The following is a 12,168-nucleotide window of genomic DNA, read 5'->3' on the forward strand; positions in this document are numbered from 1 at the left end:
AACTCTGAGTACACATACAACTATCTGACCTCTGGACATTCTCCCTTGTTTGGATCCCAGCTTATCCAGAGGTAAGTCATAATTGATCTTTTCCAAGCCAAGGCTAAGGTTTGTGAGACCTGTAGCTTCCATATGTAGGAGGGGGAAGGTCTGAATATAAAATTAAGTACAACTTTTTATTCAGAATGACAAGTTATAACATACAGTTCCACTCCACTGTGGGCCCATTGGCAGGTGGGTAAAAGATGAATCCACTGCGTGTGTGTGTGTGGTCAGTGTTTCGCCTGGATGTGCAAATCCAAGAGAAAACTCAGGCCCTTCCCAACTTTATGCCACAAGCTCTCTACACAGCCCCTGAGTGCAGCCATCAGATGTCCTGCTGTGAGGGCTGAAGCTGATCTGCACATGGGACAAGGGCTCTCACAGCAGATCTGCAGGAGGGTCACAGCATGGAGTTCTCTCTGCCTGCACACTGCTTACTTGTGTACATTCTCACTAGAAACCCAACAACAGACAAGCCCGTCATTCACTTCCCATCCACAGCAAGTGCAGGAGGACAGGGACTCATTTTCAGTTTCCAAATCCTGTTTACTAGACACAGGTCACACAGGAAGCACGTTGTTTGGCCTTTTGGGGGTTTAGGGAGGAGGAAATAATGACCCTTCTTTGGCCACCTCTTTCCTTCGCTACAGTGGGTGCTTGCAGCCTGTCTGCACTGAGAACAAAGGCCTCACAGAGCAAGTCACCAGTGAGGCACAGCCTCATCCACTGCAGGCCTCACGTCTCCTGCTACTGGGCACCGTCCACAAGTTCATCAGAGTGGGAGGATAAAGGGAGTCAGCATACCAGCCAGTGCTGGATCTTATCATGAATGACTAGAACATAACAGGCGGTCTGGGCCTTTCCCTTCATAATACTCATGGATCTCCTGGGCCAAGCAGTACAGAGTGCTCGGGAGGTGGCACACATCAATCACTCCATCAGGCCAAGGCACAAGTGTGTTCAGTCACTCTCACTTGTTCTTGCCTCAGACACAGCATCTCATCCACTGCAGGAGCTTCGACATTCAGATGCCCACATATTCTGTGCTGCCTGCTAGACCTGAGCTTGCAGCTTCTTTAGAAGCTCTCTGGCCAGTTTTCTTGAGGCTTCAACACAAAGATGGTCTGATCTGTACAAAGTCTGGTCAAGAAAGCCAATAATCTCATGGGTTACAGCATCCGTGTGGGCCATCTGCAATAAGGGAAGAAAGAGATGAGGGCACTACCCTGAGACCCCTCTGTCTACTGCATTAGCAGAAAGCTACATGGGAAGCATGCATGGGTCACAAGGTAACTATCAAAGCATCTCTGCCTCCAGGGGCCCCTTCCTGATGACCAATCTCCCCATGTGGTCTTCGGCTCTCGAATCACATACAAGCACTGTGGAGGCAGCAAGGACTTCCCAGCACACTGTCACAGCTTTGGGATTCTGTACTGTGAGGAGCAAGATAGCATCTGTTACTTGACTTTCTCTGCAAAGGCCACCTGCTTTCACACAAGCAGCCTTAAGTTTCATTCCTGGACTATCCACTTCCAGGACAGCAGGCAGGGTGGTTGGTAATTTTAACTTTCAACACTCTTGAGACATTCTTGCTTATTGGCATCAGTTCGTTCTTTCCCAAGAACCTCAGCTGGGGAGACTGAGACTGGCATGTGATCTGTGCAGGACACTAACTGGGAGTCCTTTTAGGTGCAGCAGCTTTAAGAACCCAAGTGTGGAGGAAGACACACACTTGTGTGTTGGTGCATACAGAGCCTGTAGATTTGGCCCCAGCTCAGCTTCCTCTTGTCTCACCAGGACTTTTCTTGAGGGTGACCAGTGAGTGACCTTAGATTTGCCTTAACTGTGACTGAGGTTTCACTGGCCCATAGCTTAGGCAACCCTTCATTCTGGGCTTTCTGATCTCTGACCACCAGTAAAGTGAAACACAGCTCTCAAGAGCTTCAGTCATAACACCTGCACACCACGGTCATGCTGCTGAAGGTAATGGGGCTTAAGATGGCCTGGCAGCTTCTGCAGGCTCTGGGCATCTGACCCAGATGCATGGCGCTAGTGACCTTAGATGCAGCCCCTGTCCTTCCTGGCGCATCAATCCCTAGGTACCTTAAAGATTTAATGTATATCTAGGCCTGTGTGGGCACAGACTGCTGCCCACTCAAGGGCAGGTGGGTCATCACTACACAGCATAACCTCCAATCTTTCCCAGGCCTGGGCTGTTGCCGTGTGTACAAGGGAGCTGATCACAGGAAATGCAGAACCTTAGAGCTGGTCTCACACTGCAGACAGCCTGAGGAGAAGGAAATGACGCAGAGGATGAGGAGGTTCACAGAAGTACAAGGACAGCAGGCAGGATGGAGCAGGCTCCAAACACAAACTGGCGCTCTAAGTACACCCAGCCTAGCACCAGTGAGGGAGCAAGCGTGTGACAACCGGGGGCAGAGAAGAAAAAGCCAGAGCAGATGGCTATTGAGGACTATGGCAACTCAGAAAGGGAAACTCATGAGAGAGGACCAGGATCCAACCTACCCCATCCCCCAGGCTCACCCTGGAGAGTTAGGGTGGCAGGAAGTCCTAAGTAGGCTGCTGCCCGCTCCAGTGCCCACCCAGATCTCAAAAGCTCACCACTGACACAGAGGCCAGACCACGTTCCTGGAAGTGCCTCTGAGTTCACATTCAAAATCTACCCTCATGCCAGGGTCCTCAGGTGGTGACACCCACAACTGCTTTTTCAAAGTGCCCTTTAGCAAAAGGCTAAGCTGCATGGAGACAGATGACTCTTGCCATTGAGTGGGCTGGGGGCCTGAAGCCTGGGGCCAAGCCTCCTCAAAAGGAAGACTGTGTGTTACTGACACCACCCCGCAGCCTGAGGGAGGCCTGGCTGGAATGCTCCTTGGAGGAAGCAGTGGATAGTTTTCTCTGTACTCTGGGCAGTTGATGGACTGTACCCCGGAACTGTGAACTGCAATAAACCTCCTCCCCTGTGGCTTTTCTCAGGGCAGTTTTTCACGTCAACACGAAAGGAAATCCAAGAGACCACACCAAGTCACTGTCTGTGTAGCATTAGGTGTTCATGCTAGCCTGACTCCTGCCCAGGAGAAGCTAATAGGCAGAGCTGCCGCAGCAGGCCTGACAGGGGACTTGGTTGGCTGGTGAGGCCTGGCATGTGGAGTTCTCCTGTTTCAAATGGACTATACGCTGAAGTGTTTCCTGCTGGTAATTTTGTTACGTCCACATTGTGAGCTGATCCCCAGTCAATCTAATTAACACACCTGTGACTTTGTACACTGTGTATGCAGAACACTTATAGTGTAACTGAGGAACTTTTAGGTGGAATTATTGAGTCAGGACCTACTCATAACTGCAATACTTTGTCCAACATCCTCCCCCTCACCCAACATGGCAGATGAAGGTATGACGAGGCAACACTTGTCTTGGTGACTGTCCCCTCAGTGCCATGTTCTGCTTTGCCATGTTGTTGAAGGCCTGTGTTTTAGGACCAGACCATGCTCAATAGATTTCTGAATATATTCTTATGCTGGGCCAGCCCTGAGATGCCCCAGTGCAGGACAGGCACAGGAGGTGAGTGCTCTGACAGAGTGTTCTTGGCAGGGACACATTGCCTCCTGCCTTTCCTTCCTAGTATTCACTTAGACTGACACCAGGTGGGGCTCTGAGAACAGCCCTTTCTTGAGTGGGGTTGCTGGCTACATGAATTCTATTTTTTATTTTGTATGTAGAACTTCAAGATATGTATTTTCATAATGTTAATAATTTTTTTTAATTTGAAAATGAAACTACTATGGTTGGCAATGTTCACCTTTTTGGTTTCTTTTGAGACAGTGTTTCATGTAGCTCAGGCTGGTCTCCAACACATGTGGCCAAGAATGACCCTAACCTTCTGATCCTCGTGCCTCATCTCATATGCTGGGATTTCAGGCTTGCACCACCCACATTCACAATACTGTACGATCATTACCCTCACCCATCTCCAGACACTCTGCACAAATTAAACACTACCCACCCACCCATTCCCAGCCCTGTGCAGCCTCTGTTCTGCTTCTGTCTCTGTGAGTCAGACTATTCCAAAGAACTCACACAGGTGGATGCCTGTAAGAGCTTCCGTGTAGCTACTTGATTTCACACAGCACAAAGGTTCGCCCGTGTTGTGACAGGTGGCAAAAGTCCCTTCCTTTCCAAGGACTATGGGCATTGCACAGTTTGTCTGCACAGGCACCTGTGGTAATACATGGCTTGTATGCATAGGCACCTGTGATACCCAGGCGTGCACAGCACAGATCCAAACGCACAGATGCCTGCTTTAGCCTCTGCCATCAGTTCTTGGGGAGACCTGGGGACAGGATCACTATGTCCCACAGCAGAGTGAGACTTTACTTCCTTCAGAGTGGCTACATCACTGTAGCATTCCCTACTGGAAAGGCCTCACTATGCCACCCCGAGTCTCAATGTTGCTTTACTAGTTCTGCAGTAGCCACCATGTAGATGTGTGTCTGTCAACAACAGTGCCATGGGTCTCTTCCAAGAGGCTTCTGAGAATTCGCTTAGCTTCCTGGAGAAGTGTCTGTCCTATCCCTTCACTCATCTTTCACTAAATGGTTCAGCATTGCTGTCGGTCATAAGAAGTCTGTATGTATCCTGAACACAGTGCATCCTAACCCTGGCTTTCTGCCATTCTTGAATCACCTTGTACTTTGATATCATTTGATGCACATGTTTTAAACTTTTGTGTAGTCCAATTTATCTCTCTTTTCCTTTTGTTGATTTTGGTGTCATACTCAAACTGTTACTTCAAGGTCTGTGTCACAGATGTGACTCACTTCTGACTGACCCCTTTACAAATCCATCACATCATGCGTGCTTCTACAAGAACTTCTAACTAACTTTATGGTCTTCCCAACAGACTCATAAGCTAGGCTTGGTGCCTGGCTGGCAGAACTACCTGAGAGACTCTGGGTACTGTAGGAAGCGGGAACTGTCTGAAGGAAGTGGGTCACAGGGGGAAGTCCTTAGGGATGTCTCGATCCCATGTTTTCTGTGCACCCTAGGTAGACAGTCACTGCCACACACTCTTGCCACAGAGATCTGCCTGACCATGGGTGGGCCCAGCACCACTATGCTAACTGGAAGTAAAACACATAACTCCTCTTGACTACCCTTGACTCCCCCGACTCATCCCTTATAGTTGTTTTTCTCAGAATTTTTGTCACTCCAACAAGAAAACTAATATACTAAACAATACTTTTCCTGAAGTAAACTCTTTGACATGTTACAGTGAGTAGCACTGTGGCTACTTAGGTGCATGCTGTCCCTGCAGCTGGACTTCTCTTCCCAAGACACGCAGAAAGCAACCACCGCATGGGATGCAGGACACCCAGCTCATTGTGAGTGGTGCCAGCAGCACCTACAAGTGTGTGTACAAGGTGACTTCCTTTCTGCTGCTATCCCTTCCCCTCCATGCACCTCTGTATAGCACAGGTGGGCTCTGGGTCTGTGCTGTGGCCTTGCTGACCTCTATACCCTAGGGCAGCATCCTGGGCCTGTGATCTCAAAAACCAAGACCCTCAAGGAGATAATCTACCTTTCATATAGAGTGTAAACTAAAGGTTGGAAAAAGAGAGCAACTTACATGGGTGACAGCTTCCCAGACAATTGCATGGCCTTCCGGGGTCCAGAGCAAGAGACTAAGCAGAAGGTGTCTGACCAGCTGTCCACATACAGGAGGTCTGGGGTCTGCGCTGGGACTCTCAGCTGCTTCCTGCAGACTGATAGCTGAGAGGTGGCCGCTTCTGAGCATCATCAGAAAACGGTTGACTAATACCTTTAGCTCCACCTGGGTAATACAAGTTCAGAGGGTTGAGACATTAGAGACTCAGGACATGAGAGACTCTTGCACTGACTTGATGCTTTCAAGCTCCAGAGTGAGGAACAGCCAGGTACCCAACTTGGCTAGTTCCTACAGCTCCACATTAACCTAAATGGACATAAGGGAAATTTCCTGCCTTTCTTCCATCTTGCCCACCAAACAGCCAGAGCATCATGCCAGGACCTGACCTTTATTTATATGGAAGGAAATGAAGGCAAGTCCTCAGCAGAAGGTAGTCAGAATTTTCTTACTGTGGGAAAAATCAAAGGCCCCTTGAAGACCCCTGACCATAAGCCATAATCAGTTAGAGCCCCAGGCCCCACTGGGCAGTGCTGATGAGAATGCAGGCCTGCCCCCTGCCTGGGCTGTGTGAGGGAAGCACAGACCGTGCATACACAAGCTCGTTTGTTTTGTTGTAAACACTGGGACAGTTGTTCCTACAAGTCCCAGCTTAAGCAGAGGGCACAAGGCTGTGGAATCCACATAATAACAGTAGTTGTTCTAAGTCTGTGGGTTGTTTTTGCATAAAAAATATTTATTTCATGCTGAGACTCCTGCTCGTTTCAAGAGCAGCCCACACTGTGTTTCACAGAACAAGGCAGAAGCCCAGGTTTCTGAGACAGACATAGTGTAGAACAACATCACATCCACATTCTGTCCTGCTGAGAGGCTCCTTGGTCCTGTTCAGACAATTCCCACAGTTGACTTTGTGGGTCTCTGAGAGCTGCTTCTCACCTGCAAGTTCAGGTCCATTCAGTGCCACCTGTGTCAGGCAGCAGCACACAGGAGTGTCGTGTGAGCCCTCTGGACCACAGGACTCTCTGACTGAGAGAAGCAGTGTTCCCAGGGTGGCCACCACCTCAGTTGATGGCATCTGGAGAAGTCTCACTCTCCCCTCTTACTGACCTGCATATCCTAACTCCATCCTGTTTGTCCACACTCACTTCCCTCTCACACGCCTGCTGTGACTAGAAGCTGCTATAGGGGAGATGTTCTCTGAAATGAAAGAAAAGCCTTTTTTGCTTCATAAAGTATTTTCATTCTATATTATAAAGATTTACTTTTGCTTCCTATGGAAAACATGAGGAATAAAGAATGGGAAAGCAGTCTACCGCTCAGCATCATCTGACAGACCCAGGCAACCTGTGTTCCACGCACTGGGTATGACTGTTAACTGCTCCTCTCATACTCCCACAGTGTGCCATGCACTGTTTACGTGCCCAAGCATATTTGGCAGTGCGACTCTTCCTGGTAGTACATGGCTGGGATACGGCACCACTTACAGTGCACTGAGCTCAGGCTATGTCAGCTCCTGCAGCTATGGACTCTGCTTTGAAATCCATCATGTGCAAGGAGCTTTGTGTGAACCTCTGCCTCTCCAGGAAGATTCTCACAAGATGTCTCACAAGTGACAGGACAAGCCCAAGAGTACATTAAATATAGTCTTTAAAAAAAAAAAATCATTGCTAGGCAGTGGTGCCGCACACCTTTAATCCCAGCACTTGGGAGGCAGAGGCAGGCGGATTTCTGAGTTCGAGGCCAGCTTGGTCTACAGAGTGAGTTCCAGGACAGCCAGAGCTACACAGAGAAACCCTGTCTCGAAAAACCAAAAAAAAAAAAAAAACTTGATCCAATTTAGTTAGCCAAAGCAAATGAACACAGTTGCAGGTGTTACCCAGGTAGGACAAATATGCTTTTTACCCCATATTCCTGTACCCCAATTATGAACAGCAGGGGAAACTGTCAGCATAGCACTTGCAGCCAAATGACTAACCATGACACAGTTCAGCCTGTACTCAACTTCCTGCTGACCATCAAGGGGTTAAAGCTCCCAAACCCCAGCTACACAAAATGCCTGCATCGATACTTAGGAAGACACCTTCCTGGAGTGTGCCACACACCAGCGCCTCTGGTCAGACACCAAGGCATCAGTAATGGGAAACTGGCTTCTAGGACTAGGCAGTGCCTGCCTCTGAGTGACCAGCTAAGGAGTAAAGACAGGCAACAGCAAACTTTTATTCAGATGTCTAATCACTCTGTGTAAGACCAAGGCATACTTGTAAAGAAAGAGAAATACTCCTGAATCTGGGTTAGCTAGTAGGAAAATGCACCAATGAAGAATTGTCTAGAAATGAATCTATTTTAAAAAGAAAAAATTAGGGCTGGAGAGATGGCTCAGTGGTTAAGAGCACTGACTGCACTTCCAGAGGTCCTGAGTTCAAATCCCAGCAACCACATGGTGGCTCACAACCATCTGTAATGAGATCTGATGCCCTCTTCTGGTGTCTGAAGACAGCTACAGTATATTCATATATAATAAATAAATAAATCTAAAAAAAATAAAATAAAATAAAACACTAAGCAATGTAAAACTTTAAAAAAAAAAAAAAAAAAAAGAAAAAATTAAATTTATTTGTGTGTACATATCCAGATGTGCGCAGTCGGGTATACAATGCATTTATGGAGGTTAGTATAGGAGTTAGTTCCCGCCCTCCGTGATGTGCACAGGACAAACTCAGGCTGTCAGGCTTGGGGCCTGGGGCGGTTACTCACTGAGCTGTCTTGCTGGCCCCTATAAGTTAAATCTTACAAGACACTCTCTGTATTTCAAGAGTCAGTCTCTGTTAGTATCTGTGATTCATACAAATTAACCCTAATCTACCAATTTAGTTTACACGGAATCTAACACAAACTGTAAATGAAAGTGCTTTAGAAATGACAATAAGAGGACTGAAGTAGGATTGCCCTGAATCAGTTTAATGTAATATATCTTTTTAATTTTTATTTTATTTATTTGTTTTGTGTGTGAGTGCACATGCGACACAGCATGTATGAGGAAGTCAGGATGTGTCTGGGCCTTCTACTATGTGTGTTCTGGGGTCAAATTCTGATCTTCAGACTTGGTAGCAAGTAGCATTACCTGCTGAGCCATCTTACCAGCCCAAATGTGAGATTTTAAAGTGAAGCAAGTTTTCTTTTGAATTAAGCATCAATCATCAAATACACATGTAGATGATAACTTCTTTAAAATGCTTCATTCTAATCCAATATCACCCTCAAATTTCAACTTTTTAAAATTCCCAGGCTCATAATCACTCTAATAGGGAAGCCTTTAAACCAATGGTTCTCAGCCTTCCTACTATGACCCTTTAATTCAGTTCCTCATGTTGTAGTGACCTCTAACTACAAAATTATTTTCATAGCTACTTCAGAACTATAATTTTGTTACTGTAATGAATCATAATGTAAATACTTGTGTTTTCTGATGGCCTTAAGTGATCTCCATGAAAGGGTCATTTGAAACCCCCAAAGGAGTCATGACACACAGGTTAAGAACTGCTGCTTTAAACAAATACAAGACTGCACTAGCCTCTGGAACAAACAGGAACATTGTTCTAGTCACACTGAGACGTATTCCTTTTATTACTAAAGTCAACAAAAAGCACTAGAAACTGAAGGCTTGCTGTTTTCCCCTCCATGTGCACTGGTGTTTTGCCTGCATGTATACCTATGTTAAGGTGCAGCATCCTATGGAAGTGGAGTTACAAACAGTTTTGAGCTGTCATGTGGGTGCTGGGAATTGAACCTGAGCCCTTTGGAAAAAACAGTCAGCACTTTTAACCACTAAGCCATCTCTCCAGACTGGACTGAAGTTTTTAAAAGCCAGCATAAATGTGTGCAAAGCTTTAATTCAAACAGTGGCTTCCTGAAACAACTACCTTGTACATAACAAACAGCATCTTTGCTGTACACAGCCACCCAGTCCTGTACATCGACACCCTGTTTAGATGACCCAAGTGATTAAGTCATGTGATTACCTCACTATGAGGCTGAGTAATGCAGGAAAGTGGTGAGATGGAAGTAGACTAATCAGGCTGCTGGTGGGCAAGAAAGACACTGACTAGCTCAGGAGCCAGTCTCTGCCTTGAGAGAGTGCTTCTCAGAGTAACTGTCACCCCTCCATGGCATCTCCTAGAATTTAGAGCCCTGGGGTGAGGCAGGAGGATAAATTAGGGCAACTGAGGCCACTGGGGAGAACAGATCAAATAACTTGGCAGACAGAAGGCCCAGAGCAAGGCAGTCTCTTGTCTCAGGTCTCTGTGGAGGCAGAAGAAGGTCACTGACTGTAAGCTCAGCCCAAGTGGATATGCACACATCACCAAAACATCTGACAAGTGCTCTGAGCCTGGGTGTCGGGGGGGGGGGGGGGTGGGGTAAAGGTAAACCAAATCAAGTTTCCCTTTCTGTTCTCCGCTCCCTGAGGCTCCCTGTGAGAGCACAGTAGGGCTTTCACTTACCATGCTCTGCCCTCTCTGCTGACTCCCATCCTGTGGGCTGTAATAGAAGACCAAGAGCCACAGCAGGCCTGCAGGAGGCTCGGCCTCCCCCCTCAGCAGTAACTCCTCCACGGCCAGATCAACCCATCCTCCAAAGTGAACAAATAAAAACCAGCTCTCAAAGGGATTTCGCTGAGACCTGGAACAGAACAAGACACACACATACACACACACAGACTCTTCTTCCATTTGTTCAAAACAACTTTAATGTTTACAAACTGGTAGTTTTAATTGTTCTTTCCCACTGAAAAAAAAGACCGTCAGACCAACAAACTGGATTCAGAAAACATTTGTTCCACCCTAAGCCCATCCTGAGATAGCCAAAGAACCCTCCCTAGCCCTCATGTTGAGGACTTATAGGGACCTTATAGGAGTCTAGGCTCCAAGAGACTTGGAGCGGGGAGCTTGTGAGGCATAGCGAGACCCTGCAACTTGCAACCAAGGTGGCTCCAGGGTGAGGAGAAAGAGGCTCCATAAGGCCAGAGAATGCTGACCGCCTCCAGGACAGCAGAAATATACCTTTCTGACTCTGATTTCTCCCTGTTGTCATCCTGTAGACACTGGGTGGGCAGGAAGGTCAAAACTTTTTCCAAGCTATTCTCTCATCCTGGGATCTGGGGGTGGTGATGCATATTAAAGGATGGTACCTGTCCTGTCCATGGAGCCCTAACAGTCTCAGCAAGGCAGCATTGTACCAGGAGGCAAATGACAGAATAACCTAAAGCCTCTCTGGTGGAAACCTTCATCTGGACAGGAAAATCATGGCTTTTGCAGTGTCTGCCTACACTGGGACTATGGGAGTCCCCAAGTTCTAAGCATGCTTCTTGCCGTCTTCGTCCCTGGAACATTTACAGGTTTTAAATCAAGTTTGAAGGACAATGAAGGAAAAGGAAGGAAGGTCAGAGGGAGGTCAACCCACCACTGCACAGAGCTGAAGGGCCAGAGACTCCTCTCTCTCACAGACCTCATCAGCAAGTACACTGGCCTGTGGCCAGCCCCAGGCCATAGCACAGATCTGCCTGGCCTTTTCCTCTCCTCTTCCAGAAAAAAACTCTTCATCTGCTTCAAACCCTTTCCTGCAGGTAGACCCCACAGACAACCCAGGCACAGACATTCAACGACCCCACCTGAACACCAGCTTTTGTTTGAGCTGTTTTAAGAATTCAACTGGGAGGAGTGTTTAGTGGCCAAAGCACTCAATCACACACCCGACCAGAAAATCTCACAGGAAAGAGGGACCAGAGGGTCTTGAGCCAACAAAGACTGAGCTGCCATTTATCCTCTCAACATGGGCAAGCTGGGAGGCTAGAGACAGGATGAAGATGGTAGCACGACTGCACAGGAATGCGTTTGGAGAGCAGCACCTAGAGGCCTATGCCATGCTACAGAGTCATTTATTCTACGACAGGCCTGCTAGCTTTGGAGACACAGTAGCTTACTTATTTTTAATTTATCTGTGTGCCTGTTTGTATGTGCTTGGGCATATAAGTGGGCACAAAGGCCAGAAGGGGGCATCAGAACCTCTGGAACTGAAGTTACAAGGGGTTGTGTGCCACGTAAGGTAGGTGCAAGGAGCCAACCATGAGTGCTCTACAAGAAAAGCAAGTGCTCTGGATCACTAAGCCTTCTCTCTAGCCTCTGGAGAGAAATCAAAGGGGGAAATCAATGAAAAGGAGTGGGATACAAACAGTTAACATTCCTCCCACTGACCCGTCTCCTCCCTAGAGAACCACGTGGGCACTGTTCATTCTGGGGGTCTCTCTCCTTTGCATATGTCAGACTCTGCAGACACGTTTGCAATGCTGGCTCCTCACTCTGACCCGAAGTGATGCTGCAGCCCTGCACTTCCTCCATTTCTCACCTAGCACGGTGAGGATATGTACTTGTTGGTCTGGGAGGGTCCAGCAA

General features: G+C 47.5%; 1 protein-coding gene across 2 annotated transcripts in view; it reads right to left on the minus strand.

Moving 5' to 3' along the window:
• Positions 1-567: 567 nt before the first annotated feature.
• The window catches only part of Fancc (FA complementation group C), an 82,167-nt gene continuing 70,566 nt past the window's right edge, over positions 568-12,168 (minus strand). For both annotated transcript variants that reach the window (XM_028781256.1, XM_028781255.1), the window contains 3 exons: positions 10,222-10,399; positions 5,687-5,890; positions 568-1,233 (listed from right to left, as the gene is read on the minus strand). In XM_028781256.1, coding sequence (XP_028637089.1) covers positions 1,096-1,233; positions 5,687-5,890; positions 10,222-10,399 — 520 coding nt within the window. In that variant the 3' untranslated portion in view covers positions 568-1,095. The remainder of the gene's footprint in view (positions 1,234-5,686; positions 5,891-10,221; positions 10,400-12,168) is intronic.

This window comes from Grammomys surdaster, unplaced genomic scaffold, assembly GCF_004785775.1.
Source record: "Grammomys surdaster isolate TR1022 unplaced genomic scaffold, NIH_TR_1.0 375, whole genome shotgun sequence".
In the NCBI taxonomy this organism is placed as follows: domain Eukaryota; kingdom Metazoa; phylum Chordata; class Mammalia; order Rodentia; family Muridae; genus Grammomys; species Grammomys surdaster.